This window comes from Xiphias gladius, chromosome 1 (assembly GCF_016859285.1).
Source record: "Xiphias gladius isolate SHS-SW01 ecotype Sanya breed wild chromosome 1, ASM1685928v1, whole genome shotgun sequence".
Lineage (NCBI taxonomy): Eukaryota > Metazoa > Chordata > Actinopteri > Istiophoriformes > Xiphiidae > Xiphias > Xiphias gladius.
The window spans coordinates 8,838,259-8,858,252 of NC_053400.1; the positions used below are offsets into that span (position 1 = coordinate 8,838,259).

At 39.9% G+C, this 19,994-nt stretch overlaps 1 protein-coding gene across 1 annotated transcript; it reads right to left on the minus strand.

Moving 5' to 3' along the window:
- Positions 1-4,913: 4,913 nt before the first annotated feature.
- On the minus strand, positions 4,914-19,768 carry ulk3 (unc-51 like kinase 3). The gene is made up of 17 exons (XM_040137693.1): positions 19,678-19,768; positions 19,279-19,423; positions 18,839-18,979; positions 18,430-18,550; positions 17,793-17,888; positions 17,428-17,571; positions 16,090-16,172; positions 14,670-14,825; positions 14,339-14,444; positions 14,157-14,197; positions 13,864-13,966; positions 13,333-13,397; positions 12,881-12,959; positions 11,021-11,061; positions 8,652-8,699; positions 8,286-8,349; positions 4,914-6,129 (listed from the first exon to the last, which is right to left on the minus strand). Exons 2-17 carry the CDS (start codon positions 19,381-19,383, stop codon positions 6,113-6,115), a joined length of 1,410 nt encoding a protein of 469 aa, XP_039993627.1. The 5' UTR covers positions 19,384-19,423; positions 19,678-19,768; the 3' UTR covers positions 4,914-6,112.
- Positions 19,769-19,994: the final 226 nt, after the last annotated feature.

The following is a 19,994-nucleotide window of genomic DNA, read 5'->3' on the forward strand; positions in this document are numbered from 1 at the left end:
CAGAGCAGTGTCTTCCATGTGTGTGTGTGGGTGGGGGGGTTATAATAAAATGTTTATATGAGCTAAAGTTGTGTAATGATGTGATTTGAGCACAGAGATATTAAAACAGTAAGAAATGCTATCCGTTGATTGCTCATGAACTGAATGTCTTTGGTTCAGAGGAACTTTTGCGAAACTATGAATTTGTTTAATGATTTGCTGAAAGACGTATATGCTTCAGTGGTGCTTGGGAGGAAGGTACACTAAAATGTTGAAAAAGATGTGGCTACAATTTGTATACCTGCATATGCAGTTAGGTGCATAAGTATTTGGATAGTGACACAATTTTTGTAATTTTCCCTCTGTACACCACCACAATGGATTTGAAACAAAGCCATCAAGATGTGATTGAAGCGAAGACTTTCAGCTTTAATTCAAGGGGTTTCATGAAAATATCACATTAACTGTTTAGGCATTACAGCCATTTTTATAACTAGTCCCTCATTTTCAGAAGCTCAAAAGTAATTGGTCAATCGTATGACAGTCAGTTTCATGGCCAGATTTGGCCTGTCCTCTTGTTATTTCATGACAAATTGAGCAGAAAAAAGGGCCTGGAGATGTTTCCAAGTGTTGAATTTGCCCTTGGTAGTTGTTCATGGGAACTCTGAATATGCGGTCCAAAGAAGTGTTGATACAAATGATGGACGCCATCATTAGGCTGAAAAAAACAAAACAAACCCATCAGAACAATGGCAGAAACTTTAGGAGTGGCCAAATCAACAATTTGGTACATTCTTAAAAAGAAGGAACGCACTGGCTAGCTCAGCAAGAAGACCACAGAAGACAACTGAAGTGGATGATCACAGAATTCTTTCCTTGGTGAAGAAAAACCCATTCACAACATCTGGCCAGATCAAGAACCCAGGCAGGCAGGCGTATCATTGTCAAAGTCTACAATCAAGAGACGCCTTCATGAATGCAAGTACAGAGTTTTTACCACAAGGTGGAAACCACTGGTAACACTCAAGAACAGAAAGGCCAGATTAGCCTTGGCCAGAAAACATGTAAAAAAGCCTGCCCAGCTCTGGAACAAGAGTCTTTGGACAGATGAAACCTAGACTGTCTTGTACCAGAATGATGGGAAGAGAAGAGTATGGGAGAAGGAAAGGAACAGCTCATGATCTAAAGCATACCACATCACCTGTCAAACATGGTGGAGGCAGTGTTATGGCATGGACATGTGTGGCTGCCAATAAAAATGGGTCATTGGTGTTTATTGACAATGCGATTGCTGATAGAAGTAGCAGGATGAATACTGAAGTGTATATGGCCACACTATCTGCTGAGATTCAGCCAAATGATGCAAAACTGTTAGGACGGTGCTTCACAGTACAGATGGATAATGACCCAAAACATATTGCAAAAACAACCCAAGAGCTTCTCAAGGCAAAGAAATGGAAGATTCTTCAATGGCCAAGTCAGTCAAATGATCTCAACCCAACTGAGCTTGCTTTTCAATTACTGAAGACAAAACTGGGGGCAGAAAGACCCACAAACAAGCAGCCACTGAAGGCTGCTGCAGTAAAGGCCTGGCAAAGCATCTCAAGGGAGGAAACTCAGCATATGGTGATGTCCAAGGGGTCCACACTTCAGGTAGTCATTGACTTCAAAGGATTTTCACCCAAGTATTAAAAATAATCCTTATATTTATGTTGGTTTGTCCAATTACTTTTGAGCATCTGAAAAAGAGAAACTGTATAATAATGGCTGTAATATTTAAACGGTTAATGTGACATTTTTGTTAAACCTCTTGAATTAAAGCTGAAAGTCTACACTTCAATCACATCTTGATGGCTTCGTTTCAAATCCCTTTTGGTGGTGTACAGAGGCAAAAGTATGAAATCTGTGTCACTATCCAAATACTTATGCACCTAACTGTACCTGCACTGTACCACATTGTTATTAATTTTAAAAGATTACTTGTCTACGAGAGAAGTTTACTTTTTATTTACTGCATTTCATTTGAATGCAGTAATATTTATTCACATTAAGTTTACATTATAAAATATTTAGATGACGTCATGATTTAGGCTGCAATATGCAGTAATTGAAAGCCAGAAAAAGAGAGGTTATTGTTTGAAAATGTCATTCTCGAGTCAGCCATGTGATGCCACAGTAAGCACTGCATGTGGCTATGATTCACTCTAAAAATAACTCACTCTAATATCTAAGCGATTAGGTCAGTATAACCGAAACCTGCTGAGGAATTTTAAATGTCTAGTCGTTGCACAATACCATCCTCATTGGAGCAAAAACAGCAAAATCAAGATTCTAATTACATTTTTGGCTCAAGTTGTAATTCAACCACCGTGAGTAGGAAAGCAGGTAGCCACTGAAACATGTCAGTTCATCCAACTGAGCTGGTATAAGAAGGAGTTTACTGTATACACTCAAATTTGCCTTCAGTCTATTTGCACTTTGCTAATGAACAAAAGTCATCTAGGGTTTGTTCCAAACTTGCTTTGGTATTTACAAGTCATTACTAAATTGTAAGTCATTTAGCATTGCTGCTAGGTATGAGGTGTACACTTGTTTTGCAAATGTAAGTCACATCCAAAAGGTACAAAAGTGCAGGGACATGGTTTTTCATTAACAACAGGATTCCTCAAGCACTGCCAACTGTCTATGGTGTCAGAAAAACTTGAAGAAACAAAGTGGTCTACAGCTACAGTTTAGCCTGACTCTCTCTAGTTTAGTTAGATTGTCTTTGGCCCAATCTGTCTTAACCATTGCCATGCATCTTAAAGTCCTCCAATACAACCACCCTGCCCCCCTTCAAACCCCATCTCCCCACCACCTCCCTATCCTGATTCTGGGAGTAAAATCAAAACAAACATGAGCACAGCAGCCTTGGGGAGTTGAGTGTGTGGAGGGAACAGGGGGATACAGAGGCAGCACTGTGCTGGAGCCCATTTTCTAAATTATCTTTATTCAACATTTCTCTGAAACAGCCCCCCCCCAACCACCACCCCCAACTCTCTCTTCACTGCTCCAAAGTGGGAGTGATCCGAGGATTTAGGAGGCTCTTGTCTCTCATAGGTACAATGTTCCATTCATGATAGCCATCCAGCCACGGTGAATGGCCGACCTGCTCTCTGTTTTCAGGGCAGGGGGTGCTGGAGTCAAGGGCACCCAGTTGCTTCGGGTGTAGAGTACAGAGACCCCTCTTTATGGGTGACGCTGATGCCAATTTGACTCGACCGCTGTCCCATTAACAGCATCAACAGAAAATGAGAGGGAGAGCCTGGAAGTGGAAAGGGCAATAGAAAGTGTTGTTGGATCTGCAGGAAAATGGAGGCTGATTAAAGCCACAATGCTGTAGGTTGTGGTTCGGAAGAGGAGACTGGGGGGTGTCTTGGAGGATGAGGTGGTGGGTTAAGTTTTCCATCTCAGAATCCCTCTTTCTGGGTTGCATTACTGTAATATTCTAGCACTTTTTGGGGGCAATATAAATTGGCATTACTCCCAGAAACAAACATCAAAGCAAGCCAACGGTAAAAATTGCATCCAAAGTTTTCCTGGCAGCAACATGCTCATGATGCTGCCCAACACTATGGGCACAGCTAGCCAATTAGAGCCCCCTCCACAGCACAGCCATAACCAGCACCCAGTGGTTCTCTATTCTGTTGTTCCAGGACTCAGGGCCATGCTGCTCTCTGTTCTATTCATGTAGTCTGGGAGTGATTTACACCTGGAATGCAAGGTGAATGTGATTACCCAGATGGTAGGGCAGAAAAAAAACATTACTCTGAGTCCTGGTCAGATTTGAAAACCACTTTTTAATCCTAAAGCAACTACAGCCCAACTCTGCATTTCACTGATTTTAAGAGAACTTGACGTGTTTTTCCCAAAGTCACTGATTCACAGGATTTTATCGTCTTTTGAGTCAGTATTTTAAAGGGGTCGTGCAGAGAGCTATTATTGCACTTCCCTAACGTTGAGGGACTCACAAGAAATAGATTTAACGAGCAATAAACACTGAAAGGCAGAGATATCCTAGCTTTTAGTCCTTAGTATGGGTCAAGCTCCACAAACACAGGATCCTACATCCGCCACATAATGTAGCTGGGTAGTGTCTTTATTTAGACCCACTGCCTGTTAAACACCCACATCTTTTAAACTTCATATCTTCAGTTTGCAACACAGGCTTTCTGTTATAAAATTGTAGTCTCCAAGTCCAGATAACCCTGATGACATCCTCAGGGTTATTTTTCTCAGACTTGACAAAGATCCTCCAGAGTCACAGAAAAATTCACCGGTTGAGTTGTACTAAGCTGTTAACTTTTAAAACTGATCAGTTTATTATATTTTATCCTTTTCCTAATTTTGGTGGTGCTAATCCCGTTTTCATCCATCTTTGCTATTCTAAAATGGTTCACTTTCTTTGTATCTCAGCTTTTTGAGAGGCTTAATTACCACTTTAAGCTATGTTTCTCTTCTTACAGTGAGTGCAACAGTATTGACTAATTATGAACAATCAGTAGAAAGAAGTGCAACTGCCATAGTACTCTAAAAAGATCTGGATCTGTCATGCATGGCAGAAGAGCTATTAAGGGGAAAAAAGACATTATACTTGCAGTAAATTCTATGTGTAATTCCCATAGTTTCAGAGATCTGGAAATTTTCAAATTCAGTTTCCATAGTTTTCCAGACTTCCATATGAATCATATAATTATATAACGTCCTTACTTTCCCCTGCCTGCCCTCCTCTCTCCTCCTATCATGGACCCGAGCCAGCTGTTTCTGCAGGGCGGCTTCCCAGATGATGACGATGGCGAGGGAACAGCCGCGCTGCTCCCACGACGACACATAAATCTTTCCATAGGTTCTGAAAGACGAGCGTTTGCCTTGTGCTGTTGACAAAACTGCTGAAGAAGTTTTGGAGATTTTTATTTTCCACTGAATTCTTCATTTATAAATACATTGTCAAATCACAGCTGTATAAACATTCAAATAAAAAATAAAACAACACAGCAATGTGGAAAATTTGCCAGGACACATATTTATACATTTCTCATTTGACTCCTGTTTCAGGTATTTTTTCTCCCGATAGGTTAAAAATTATATTCACAAAGTAAAGCACCCTTTTAGAATATTGAAGCACTTTACCTGTCTGAAATCAAAACAGTCTGTGAGGACCTACAACGGCGTGGATTACCAGCCTGCTAGAACTGTTCAGCTTTTTGCTGTTTTACAGAGGTCTAGTTATAAGGCTCTGCTTGAGCACCACAAGTCACTGTATCCCTCAAATACCCGTCCATTGCCAAACCTAAGAAAATGCAAGTCTAGTGTAAATAAGGCAGAGGCCGCACCTCTCCAGTTTTCCCTTCATAGTGGTGGAGAGGGCTCCATCAGTGGAGAGAGCATGGTGAGCCTGTGGTTGACCCACAGTAAAGGCAGTGGGGAAGAGGGGGGTGAGGAAGTATGTGCATGTTTGCAGAGGCCTCAAAACAATACACTTAATACTACAGTTCAATATTGTTGTGATACCTATCACAGTTCACATTTGATTGTATTTTCAGGTTTTCACAGTTTTTAGGTGTGCTGAAAACACTACTGAATGTTCTGCCCTAAAATGAAATGCACCAGTCTCGGTTTAACTCGTTTACCATGACAGTGTGGTTTTGTCATACAAGCTGTCCAGCATTTACATATCAATGGTGTGTCGGGAGGAGGGATTTGAGGCTAAGCAGTGCACCAACACAGTGTAAAGAGCAGGGAACTAACTTTCACATTCACCAGTGTGCAAATCCAGAATTCAAGAGCTATATTCAGTATTTTACCTGCCAAACTTTTTTTTCCTCTAAAAGAATAAACACAAGCTTTCTACCTGCCAAATCATCTGGTAGAAAATCTTTGGAGCAACAACCAAATCATTGACAACATTTGGCTGGCAACTGTACTATCCCACGCCGACAGCATTCTGAGTTGGTTAGGGTGGGGTGTGATGCAGGTTTGATTTGGCCCAAACAGAAACCAGGTCAGGTGAAAGCTCTTTGCCCAACCTGATCACTGACGGGCAGTCTGATGCTCTGTGAGGCGTCCCAGCTGGTTCTCATGGTCTACTTCAATCTTACTGTAAACAGCAGGCTGAGGAGACAGAATTGTTTGATGTGTTTTAGGTTTTACTTTTTTAAAGATTATAACACATTTCCAATTTTAAATTTCATACTATATTTTAAACAATAAAGAAAAGGGGACTGCATGGGATCAGTGACAACAGTCAGTCAGTCACTGACGTGTCTGTCTGTTGCTGCTTTGATAATTACACAGAGTAATATTTTATTATTTTTTTTGGACAAATTATATGTCCAATTCATTTCAAATAGTCCAGTCCTAAGACTCAACATTCTCAACATTGCTAAACACCAGCAATTTATCATAATTTCTAGCTTTGTGTATATTGTGTGATAATATCGTTTCACATTTTCTTCTATATCTACTTTCTGTAAAACCTATTCGGTTTATTTCTAATTCAATCAGTGATTTCCTATATTTCCCATTATACCATTTGAAAACCAGGAGAGGAGCATTAACTTAATGCTTTCAATTAATGTGAACATAAGTACACATAAATATCACTGGCAAGCTAGCTGTTTTTTTTTAACTTCAGGATGACAGTAGCTAGATATGTTCAGCTTATCTGGGCCAAAATACTATTTTAATTTTATCTTTCTTTAAAATTATTAAAACATAATGAAAAAAATGTAACTTTATAAAGCATATTTTCAATGAAACCCCTATATTAATGTAAAATGTTTCATGATAATAAATAAATTACCCTCTTTTCCACCTTCTAACATGTATTTACTGGCTTCCTGCTATGTTGTGTATGTAGTGTGTGTTGTAGGTGCACTCTTCTTGTGTTCACTGTCAATTAATGCAATAATGCAAATATCAAAATCCTTTGCATTTTTTGGTGAGTTTTATACTGTATAATGGTATAAATTCTGTCCCTGAATTTGTTGCTACATAAAATGAACACCTGAACAGAGTAATGAGAATGCACTTACAGCATTAATAACACATACAGAACAAGTTTCATTAATCTTCATGTAAAGTGTATGCATCGCACTTTATGAGCCATTGAAATACCTCTGCCAAGAGTCCTTGCCCCATCAGGCCCTTCCCCTGATCATGCAGGTGATGTCAATTTAAGTCTGGGAGGGTTTTAGTGCTTCGGGGACATTTTAACTGGTCCACTGAAACACTGCCTGCAGCTTAACGTCTGGGATGTAAATGGGCTGAGGGTCACAGTGAGATGGTTTTCAGCAAAACTTTGCTGCTTGTTTTGGTGTAGTCTAAGATCACCAGAGAGACTGCTGCGCATTGCTGTGAGCCTCTCTAGCACTGCTGCGGTTGGATCAGTGCCAACTAATATGGCTGACTGTGCCATGGTTTTATTAAAATAACAGCAGCATTTAAGAAGCCACGTCCTTCGTGAAACTTGAGTGGCCTCTAGAATCATTGGTGGCCTTCCCCCATCCCCCTTTTTTTATTCATAATTCCTTAGGAATTTCTTGCTGAGAACAGGATATTGTCTAGGCTTTAGGTATCCAATATCCATCTAGGAGCTGAGCTCAGAAAATACTGGGAATAAGGGTATGTGAATATGGGTTACAGCTAAGGAAGTTCAAGTATATTAAAATATAACTTAAATTAATAATGTATTGCTTTTAATATAGTTAATAGTTTATTTATAGTGGACAGACAGGGAAGTTCAAGTATATTAAAACTTAACTTTACATTAATGATACACTGCTTTTTATATAGTTTAAATCTTAAAATGATATGTGCCAAACATACACTGACTCTTGAAGGATATAAAAGGCGAGTTTACATGTGATTATTTGAAAGGAATGAAGTGTACAGTACGTGTGTGCTGTTGCTGTTTCTGGTGTTAGGAGGCCACTTTTTGCTTGCACCCAGTCTCACTTTCACAAGGTAGGCTTTACAAGAGGGCAGAGGACAGAGTGGCCCACGGCTGCACTGAAATGAAATCAAAGAGCCAGACAGTCCTGCGGGATGGCCAGCACGGTAAGAGAATGGCTCATATTATACTAGTGGAAAAATCTTCACAGAAAGGACATTTCAGTACAACTTTAGACAGCTATTCCTCACTTAAACCACACCTCCTTCCCATATCAAACCTCCATATAGTCACTTATCAGCATGCCTGTAAGGTTATTAAAAACACACTCTCAAGGCCAGAGGAATAGTTTACACAACACAGTGGGGAAACTCACAGCTTCGGACAGAGTCTAGAAGAGGTTCTCGATCCAGAGACACGTCTCTCTGAGTCTCCATCATCTAAAAAATAAACATATGCAAGTGATCACCTAAAACTAACAAGCAAACAGCAAAACCTGTACAGATATAAAGACTAGATGGTTTTAAGATGATGTAACTGTATTCAGAATTGAACATCATCATCACCAACATTTTAGGTACCATGATTATCTCAAATTTAGTAGTATCCAAAGAGACGTCTTAATTTCAGTCTGAATCTTTTTTAAATCAAATATATTCTATGTTCTCGGACACAGCTTAACTCAAGTCTGTGGGGCATATCTAATGCTTCAGTTAAATACTAGGGAGGAACATATGCTTACCTTGATATGCTTTTTGAGGTATTCAGCTCTGGTCATAAGGCTTTTAATCTAGTGAGAGACATAAAATACCAATACATTTAATTACACTTTACACTTTCAATGCAGGTGTTTGCTCACGCTTTCATTGGAAATATGTTTTTAACAATTGTTTTTTAGCCATGAAAGCAGCATGGCTCTAGGGATGGCAATGATGGTTGGCCGGAATACCACTTTGGTCTAGAAATATCTCAGCAACCATCGGATTGATTGTGATGACATTTTGTACAGACATTCATGGTTGCCTGACGATGAGTCCTACCAACTTTGGTGATCTCCTGACTTCTCCCCTATTGCCATCACAGGCTGACATTTTCAGTTTTTTAGATTGGTTTTGGTTAGTGAAATATCTCTGATAGATCAACTGCAATTGACTGACTTGATGATGTTGAGATCAGGGCTCTGTAGGGGCCGGAAAAAATTTGTTGCAGGACTCCTTGTTCTTCTTGTCAGTGAAGGCTGTTCTCTATAAGTTTGGCTGTGTCCTGCTGCAGAATGAATTAGGGACCAATCAGATGCTTCCCTGATGGCATCGTGTGATGGATAAGAAGATGATTCTGTCCAAATTGTCCCTTTTTAAAAAATGTTCAATTATTGGATGTAATATCTGAGCTGTGCTTGTTTACTGTAAATTGCGGTGTCTATGTGCAGCAGGAAACACAGTAACTTGCATGAAGATATAAATGCGTGAGGACATAAACTCCATGTCCAAATCAGATTAAACCGATCAGCTCTGCTGATCTGCTTCTTGCTCTTTCTGTTATTTTTTCAAAATATTTCATATGGTACAGATTTAAAAGTAGTAATTGCTGTCATCTTATGCTTGAGGGTACTCTTTACTGTGGTATTCAGTCCCCTGGTGATGATGAAAGTTCTTGGCTAAACCTCATACCTAGCTGTATCACCACTAGGTCACAGTATAAAGTAAGCCCTCTTGGGTATTACTGCAGTAACTTCTGAGGGTCATTATGACGGGAGACCTAAACTGATGGCTTCCCTTTAAAACACCAATCTGTTGTGGTAAATAATCAGTGTAACCACAGGTTTTTAGCATCCAGCCCTGACCCCAACCTTATGTAGCCACAGCGCTTTAATCACAGTTCTTTTAATCCCCAAGTACATTCAGGGGTGAGCAAAGGAGATATCGATAACCTGCAGAGTACCATGGTACGTGTACCGAAACAAAGGCCACAGGACAACAGGACCTCATGTATGTTCAGCCATAATGACACTATATCAACATACACTGGTTAGATCAAAGCTGTGGCTCAAATATGAGAAGCCAGGATATTGAATTACAGCTTTGAAAGGCTAAAGTGTGCTCTACAGTAGATATGAACACACATGGAGGCCAGTCATGACAACATGTGCTGGCTCTTTTGGGTTCTCACATACACACATGCTTTTGATCTAATCCCCCACCCCCACCTCCCTAATGCTGTGTTAGATTATTACAGCCGCATCTGAATTTACTTAAGACAAGCACCCATAAAACTTCAAATAGGGAGGTCTATATGAGGCCCACGCAAATCCCCATCCCCTTTTAGGCTTTGTTGGTGAAAACTGTTGTCTGTTGTTGACTTAGTTGCTTGCTAAACAATACACAAAATCAAAAGGGCTTGAAGCGTTAATGGCAGGCATGCAAAATTCTTTTGCATGTGTTTGTCAAAGTAGAATATCAATGCTAGTATTCAGGGTCTTGATTCCTGAAAGTTACAGCCATTACATTTACTGGACCATCAAAATTTAGGGTTTATTCAGTTATGTTCAGGTTGGTGCCCAAAAGCAAGGATATTGTCTACAGAAGACGTCTTATTAGTGCAACAAAATGAGAGAACGTAAAAGGGGAGTTTTTCTGGTGTGTATTAAAGCTGATTATTATTATAATTATGTATTTAATTAATTGATTGGAACACGTAGATGTAAGCCATTTTGCTGTCTAAAAAATGAAGTAAGTAGCTGAAGGATGTTATAAAGCTTTGAAGAGCTGAAAAAAACCAACAAAGTTGGACGATAATCCTCTGTTTGCCATGCAACTCCTTTCGCATACAAGTGGTCATATGATCCATCGCGTATAGCCCCTTTAACTATCTAATTATAAAGTGGACAGTGATATATTTGTATGAAACAGTACTATAGATGAAAGATTACATTATTTGGCATTTACCACAAAAAACAAGCACGCGACCATAGGAAGGAGGCTCATGGGTAATGTCATGGAGCGACTAGTTTGCTTTCAGACCTAGGGGATCAGCCGAGGGCTTGTTGAAGGTGACAGCAAAAGTTGTTCCTACTGTCAGCACTCAGCCAGAAGCCCTTCCTTGCCCACTCACCTCACTGTGGAGCAGCTCTTTCTTACGGCCGTGGGGCTCAGCTGGCTCACCAAGAAAGAAAAAAAAAAGACAAAAGAATAATGAGGAGATGAAGGAAAGAGAGAGACCACTAACTAATTACCTTGTCTGTTTAAGAAGAGGTCAACTACTAGATTGGACATTGCTAGCGTGTAGACTCGGGGCTCAAGGGGGGAAATGGTTCTAATGTAGGCCAGTGTTTTCCAGGTCAGGTATCCTGGAGGCCAGAGTGACGGGGGGGGGGGGGGGCTCTCTGATGGTGAAGGCATGTTGGGAAGCTGCACGACAAAGAGCTCCTAGCTAAACAAAGAGCCAATGTTGTTTTCCCACAACCCCCCTGCTGGTATCTGATGTGCCACACAGTGAGGCTCCCTGACACTGGAGAGAGAAGCTAGTTGGGATGGCATGGGATTATAGTATATCATATATTACTGATCCACTGACAAGATGGAGGTTCTCCCTAACACATGTCATAAAAACAGTCACATATCAATTTAACTGTTCCATTCTATTTTATGTAAATAATTTCTTGAGCCAGGCATTGCAAAATAAGTGCACGCAAACACATCTATCAGCCTAAAGGCCGGCCTCAAATGATTGAAAAAATGGATATATCCCTCCTAATTAGGGTAGTCTATTGCCATCCCATGACACCAATTCTGGGTACTGCAGTCCAAAGATTCAGTTCTCTCTCTCTGCAATTTGGGGTCACAAATTTGCAAAAAAGAATTAATCAAGAATAAGGAGCAAAATGCTGAATATCTGCTATTCTTTGTTATGAAAAAAAAAAAAAAAAAAATCAAACCAACTGGTGGAAATTTAACACAACTCTAGCCTAAGTATCAGCACCTTCTAGATGAATCTTAGATGGGACTGGACTGGGCTGGATGATTAGAGCTCTCGTTCATTAGTAAGATAACAGTTTTTATTTGTTTCCACTGTGTAATAACACAAAGAAATGAAGTGTGCTGCCCGAATGGAAAGCAGATGGCAGGACTCATACCACACACAAGGCACTGGCACCGGCTCTCATTCCAGCTCAAAGCCACATGTGGATCAGTCTATCTCACCTCTTCCATTAAGCTGATCTTCCAGATGAGCTCATGAACTGGGCTAATGGACACCAGGCCAGAGAGAGTCGCTGCAGTCTCTTCTGTAGTTCCTCTGTCTGTTTGTCTGTCTTATTAAGGGTCCCTGCCTCTCCCCAAGCCTACTGCTTCGCTCTGTCAGTTTGTCCTTTACTCTTTCTAAATCACTGTTTCCAAGTTATTTTCCATCTCTCCGAGACTCTTGGAGTCTTTTTTATATCCATCTATCTCTATGTCTCTGTCTGGTTCAGAGTCCCTCTCTGTTTGTCTCTCTTTCTGTTTCTAGTTAAGTCTTTTTCCTAAGGTATCTCTATATCTTTACTGCCTCACCAAGTCTTTTTTGTCTGTCTTTTCCAGCCTTTCCCTTGAGTATCATTTTCTGTTTCAGGCACTTCTTGAACTGTCTCAGTTTCTGGCTGTGCCCTGAAATCTGAATTAATGTCTGACCTCATCTACTCATTGTGAATGCTCTGTAAATCTTTTGATGTGCCCTTATGACTATCTGTCTTTCAAAATAACATTTTCTCCAAGTCTTTCTTATTCCATTTCTTTAATAACAAATGTGCACAAGTATCAGATGTGGGAGTACACTATGATTTAAATTTTTTACTCAGTGACAAACTGATGCCAAGGTGTCCTTGAATAAGTCCCTTAAATCTTGAGCTACAGAGGAGTGGCTGAGTAGCAAACAGCAGTAAAGGACAGGATAATTGTGTAAAGCCATATTGTATGGAAAGTAAGAGAGTTTATCTACCTGCTAGCACCAAAAGTAGTTCTCCTAAGCACTGCTGGTACATATCCAAGGCCCCATGATCATCCAACCCGCTCTCTTCCTATTAGGGAATGAAAATGAGGCAACAAAATGCCTTAAATGAGACCACAGAAATAGCCAGTCTGTTAGTATTGCAACATTTATTTATAAATTATTGTTCACTCCTAAAATTTTATGGTCTGTAAACAGCAGAGGCAGACAAATATAAAAAAGGTTGCATGACTAACAGAACGTCAGACGAGCAAAACTGCAAAATAGATGTTTTTGGTTCACCAGTCATCTTAAAAGATGTGGTTTGGAAAGCAATGTGTGAAATGGGGCTTGGTTTGTACCCTTTCAGTTTTTGTTTTTTTTTTTAATTTTACTTCTGTTTCATCCTGCCTCATTGTATATCTCTATAGCAGTGGCATCATCCAACAGTAGCCCCTTCTAACCTTAGCAATGGCAGTAGAGGCCATCTCCAAAGCAGCCAACAGCCGTGGTTTGTCTCGAGACATTTCTGAAAACGTAGGGAAACAAAAACAAACAAAAAAAAAAAAAACTACTTTGAGTTCTACTGTACATCAGTCTAAACATACCCATGCATAATCAATGCATTCTACAAGAAAATATGCAATACTTTGTACTCGCATGTCCACTGCAGTCTCTTAAGACTCCAGTATTGTGAACTTGCGATACTTTGATTCTTGAAGATTTCTAAATATTTATTTTAGGGCAACGGGGCAATTGAGCAAAAGGGTTTTTGAGCAAAAACAATGTAATGTAAATTTCCATTGCTGTAATAGCACATTTTTGAAGAGGTTTGTATTTACAGAAATAATAATTATTCATAGGAAAAATTTACTAAAACCCATTATTTTATTAAAACACACACATTTCAGTTCTCAGGTTGTCCTCTCATACAGCACCTGACTAGACAAGCCTGCATGTAGTGGATCGCCTCTGCACGGAGCTGTGTGCCTTACCTCGGAGGACATCCCTGGAGGTCCGGGCCTCCTCAAAGCTCAGTCTGTTGTCTGAGGCCACCAGGGCTTTCAGCTCCTCGGCTCTGGACACATACTGGCTGACCTGCAGGAAGTCCTCTTACATTGACTCAACTTAATCATGTCAACCACGCCATATGCTCTCCATCCACACCATATGGTGCTCATAGAGGAGAATTCATTCCAAGTTAAAACCACTGGAGTGTTAAAAAAAAAAAGACCATTCGAAAATACAAAGTAATCCAAATGTGAATGGGGGATGTTTTCAGGCCTACCTTCTGCCTGAGGGCATCTTTACGTTGTCGGTCCATCTCGTCTGGAGAGGGGGAAGAAAAGAGATATTTTGGTTTTACATTTGTTGAGTTTACTTTGCCAGTATATTGTGGTGGAACAAAGGCAGTGCATTGTTGAAGGGCTTAAGCCACAGACAGGATATGAGTGTGGTTGTTGCTCTTACAGTGAATAGCGGGGACAAAGTGCTCTAGGGCACTGCAGTACAGAAAGAGAGCAGCAGACCTCTCCCCCTCCTGGTCCTTTTGAATGGCCTGCAGGACCAGCTCTTTCTGAAAGAGAAAATAGGAACTGGCATCACTGAGTGAAATGGCTACAACTATCCATTGCTTATGCATGCATGCAGAGTCATATGTGAAGGCACGTGGGATATGCATGAACGCAAACCTACTAACACGTGTACAAGTGCTCTGTCAATCACACACTCATTATTCACAGTCATCCAGAGTATACACACACATGTCAGCACACACCTCCCTTTCTTCTTATTCTCATACCGCTTTCACTAGGCTCTCTGGACTTGGCATGTGCTCCAAATCCACAAAAGGGTGGGTGAAGAACTCTGCAAAGGTGATCCGGGCATCTGGATTTCTCTCCAGCAGCCGCAACAGAAGGTCCCTGCAGTCCTTGGATACCCTGGCCCCGGGAGGGAGCTCATGCACAAAAAACGACCTTATTATGTTGCACTCAATCCACAGGACAATCCAAAGGAAAAGGACAGCAGATTGTTGCCAAAGACCTTCAAGTCTCACATCACTACCTTCTGTCAAAGGATGACCTTAAAACTTTCTATGTGAATCCCTGGGTAATGGACCATATGAGCCTAATGACCCTAATGGTTGGCACAAGAATTCAAGTGTTTTGCAAGCCCTCCATCATTAAAAGTACAGTTATCCTTTATTGTCAAACTGGGGTTTGTGTATGCAGCGGGCAATTCACCAGAGACACAATGACAACTTTTAACTGCCAGCTAGTAATGGAAGCTAGTTACTGGTCCATTTTTGCATCTTAAAATCAAGAGATTAGAAACTATTGTTTTATTTATTTAAACATCAAGTTCATATAAATTACAGGTATCTGTACATATATCATTGCAGCAGCTGACTTAGACATTCACATTTTGTGTTTCTCAACAAGTCTTAACTGAATATATTATACAGACCTGTTTTATGCCTGTGTTTGCAAATATGCAAAGACATTTTTTTCATTTCTATCCCAGACTGTTACTATAAATGTAGGATATGTTACTGTAGAGGATCATCAAGTCCTCATCTCAACTGAGTGCCTCCACTGCCAGTCCTCCTCAAGTGAGACAAGGGTATATGGTAAAAGTATGACATCTAGTGGTTTTTCAGTGAACATTCACAAATAAAGTGAGAAAAAGCTCTGATAGTTTAAGGAAATTTGTTTTGATATACTGTTGGATGGGCATATCAATGCAAATGCATTGCTTTCTACAGAGAACAGCAGCATCTCACATAAAATGAGGACACAAAGTACATTTAATAAGAAATGTAATGTTTTTTAACTCGTGTATTTTGGTTTTAATCCATCTTAAATGATCTGATGATGTGTGTATAGTTGAGTTTAAAAAAAAAAAACTGTTAAACACCAGCCTGCTTTAGTAGTAGAGTGTTATTGTAACTGAATGAAATATTTACTGGAGTTCATTCTTTGGCTTTGGTTACAGTGGCCTTCTGATATCTTGTCGTTTTATCAGAACGTACTGTAAGTCATTATGCTCTTTCAAAGGACACCATATTTGTCATTTGTGCACAAACCATACTATGTAGCACAATGTAGCATGGTTTTAAGGCACCAATGCAAGCAGTGACTCTTCATATTTTTCGACGATTTTTTGACGTCTTGGTCCAGCACATTCACTAATGAGGAACTCATCTCTCGCTCAACCCTTACCTCAATAGGTTGGTTACTCCGGATCTTCTCCTCCAATTCAGCATAAGACCTCGATGCAAATGGTGCCCGCCCAAATAGTGCCTCTACATGCACACAAACAATGCTGGGTAGACTTTTCCAATGGATAATTGGCATTGATTACACAGTATTTATCAATAAAAATGAACATATCTACTGTTGATAAACTTAGTTTTAGGTAAAGGTTATGCATGCTTCATATGCTTATATTTAAGAATGATCTGGCTCTAGATACCATAAAAAGGTGACCAGTGGAGTTTGCTTGTTAACAAACAACAGCTAAGTTTACATTCAGTGTTACTCACCAAAACGCATTGTGTGTGCCCTTGAGGTCTAACAAATATGTCAAATGTATTTCCTTTCTCATAAAAGATTTTCAAAGTTGATTTTATAAAGTCATTTAAATTCAGAATTGTTTACACCCATGTCGACATTCTAGTCTTCCTCTTCCCTGTCTTTGTTTGTGCATTGCTAAATATTTTGGTGCATTACCGCCACCTGTATAATAATGCACTAGTGTGAAACCATGGGCAGAATTGTATAAAGCCCAACCCACGTGTATGTGCATCCCTGCATGCGTGCACAAGATTATAGAAAAAACAATTTAAAAAAAAAAAAAAAAAACAAAAAAAAACAAAAAAAAAAAAACAACTGACTGACGCACAGAAAAATTGCTCCATAGTGCTACTAGAGGTCCACAGTGAACCTTTCAATATCTCTTGAATTATACTGATGGAAATGAATGATGTGGATCTTAAGTGAGACACTCTTAGCAAACAGTTTGTAAATTACATGCTGTTTTATTTGGCTTATGCGACTGACAGTGACAGTAACTCCTCCTATTATATATTGTACACTGTCACTCCACACAGTACAATTACTGTAGTGACCTATTGCACTATTATCGCATAATAACTATAACACTAAAAAGGGGGCAAACCAGACTGACATTTTATGATTTACAATTCTGCTGGTGACCTACAGAGTGTGCTCTGTCAGGCCTGCTGGGCCAGTCAACTGATGAGCCTTTAGTTGTTGAAAAAGAGGGGCATATTGGAAACTATTATTAATGGGGTGTCCATGGTATGTCAGACAAGGGACAAATACAACACCAGACACTGTCCATGGAAAAACGTTTTAATTGTAATGCTACTTGCATTGTATATTCAGAAAACTGAGAAATAAAATATCATCTTAGCCACCTAGGAGAAAACTGTTCAATGCTATTTAAACAGCCCGATAACCCAAGTGAAGTAGTGTGTCATTCATTTTAAGGGTATTAATCATTTAAAAGATGAAAAGGTAAACTCAAGAACTCACCATAGAGAATGACTCCAACCGACCAGAGATCCACCCTGGAGTCATACTGGCGTCGGCACACCATCTCAGGAGCCATGTAAAGAGGAGAGCCTCTCAGGACACTCTGCTCATCCCACGGTGACATGTACTGGGCAAAACCAAAATCTGAGAGCAAATCAGAATGTAAACAACATATTCACTGTGAGAGTTCCCAGTGGATACAATCCCTCTTAAACTGCCCTAAACTCCTGTATAGCCCTTTATTTCTATACGTTTATAATACAATGTGCACATATGTGGCCTGTGTAATAAAAAAAAGGTTCACTTTCTTGCCCCTATATTATGACAGTGATGTAATTTTCCTGGTTTCTGGCACATGAGATCACCTGCTAGTTTGAGGGAAGAGCCGCTGAGCAGAATATTCTGAGGTTTCAAGTCCAGGTGTGAGATGTTTCGTTCATGGAGAAACTGAAGGGCACAGGCTGTTTATACAGACACACATACAAATACACAGTGAGAGGACAAGCGATACTAAAATCTGCCTATATTAGTGAGCTCCTACAATTTTCACTTAGCATATACAATATTAAAAATGATCAAAAATAATCACATTCATTTCCATAATTTTTGGTCGCCTAGTGTGTGTGTGAATCCAACTAACTGATTTCAAACCAGGATTTCTGTCTGGAAGTAAAGGTAACCTGGCAAACTCCTAAACTCAGCCTCCATTTCACTTCATATTGTGTAACATGTTAAAAAGTTATAACAATTCCCTACATAAAGAAGAAAAAAGTCACATGCTATCCAATTAAGTTGTAATGTAACCAGTGTAACCAAACGCTTACATGGTGATTTCTTAAAAAGAGTCCACAAGCCCTGAAGTTAAACTTTCCAGTCACTTTTGACTACCAGTCCTAAAATTTTGTTAGTAGTAAATCCTCTTCTTTAAATTAAACCATCTACATATCAATGTTAAAGTAAAAAAGAAGATTTATTTGCATAACAGGTCTGGCTCTTACTCACCTATCTGCTGCAGGAAGCGCCGGGCCACCCTCTCAGGTAAAATCCTGCGACTGCGGATGAAGCGGGAGAGATCTCCACCAGAGCACCACTCCAAAATCAGATAAATGTTCTCAGCATCCCACTAATGAAAGAGAAGAATTCAGACACTCAAAGAAAGATTAAAAGGTACAATGGAGCTGTATTCTATAATTTTTTATTTCCTTTTTTGAAAAAACAAACAAACCTCATAACCGTCTCCACTAATGTTAGGGCCATAAATCAAGACATAGCTTGCATGGACAGATGCTCACTATTGTCACCATTATGAAAATAGTACTATCAGATCTTTTAAACTGAAAAAATAAATAAATATTCAGTTCACTTCCCTTGCATAAGCTAGAACAAATCTAAAAGATGTAAATGAGCTTACCTGAAAGTCTTTGAGCTGGACTATATGAGGGTGACGCACAGTCTTGAGGATTTCGATCTCTGTGAGCAAATTTTCTGTAGATGCCTTGTTTAGAGTCTTCTTTCCAACCACCTTCACTGCCACCACCTCTCGACTGTCCCCCTACAACATGAGGGAAAATAGACCGTCAGGAAATAGACTGACTTTCACTTTTAACCAGTACCTGCAAGTGGTGACTGCTAATATACTCGGTGAAGACTGTCAAAGCCTTATACAAAATTGGGAGCGTAGAGAGCAGATTTAGTAATGTAGTTAATAGTCATAGTTAATGAAGTATGGTAAGTGAAGTCATGTAAGTACAGGGAACCTCACTGCTGACTATCTGAGTCAAACCTTTAACATGAAACTTGAATGTTTCTATTTGGATTTAGGTGATGTTTCCCGTGACTCCACTAACTCACCTTTCTGTAGGCTTTATAGACGGTAGCATAGGTACCACTGCCCAGCCGCTCCGTGAGAATGAAGCCTGCCAGTTTGGGAGGAGCAAAGCTTGAGCCTGAGGCCATGCTGACAACAGCAACATCCAAGTTCCCAAGCAGGTATTGGCTGCAATGTAAGAGCAACATGCTACTGACACCAAATAAATGGGCTGCCCCAACCCCCCGCTAGCTACAAAAGTTCTAGCTAGCTAACGTAGCACTTGCTTTACTGGCAATGTACAGTTAGCTAGTATGTATACAACTGCGTTAAATGTAGGCTAGTGTTAGTCAACCGTTAGTCAAAAATAGAACTGATGTAGTCAGAGCTTTCCGCTTTCTTTCAGAGTTTTTAAAATAGACATGCAACTGGCTGACACTTACCAGTAAGCTAACAAATCTACAGCACATGAATGAAAAGTGAGTGTTTACACTGACACGCAGGGCTGGCCGCAAACTGCACTGCCAGTGATCAGCTGACGTCGAAATGTATTAGAAAATATGTTACTGCCTCCTAGCGGTGGTGCTCCGATCCTGCAAATTGTGGGAGGAATTGTTCTTTTGGAATCGTATGTAGATAAAACATGGTGCGGCGTCTGCCAAATATTTTACCACTATTCTACAGAATATATTTGACTTATATTATATTTATATTTTATTTGTATTTTATCAAACAAGTAAATAAATCATAAGGGCCCAAA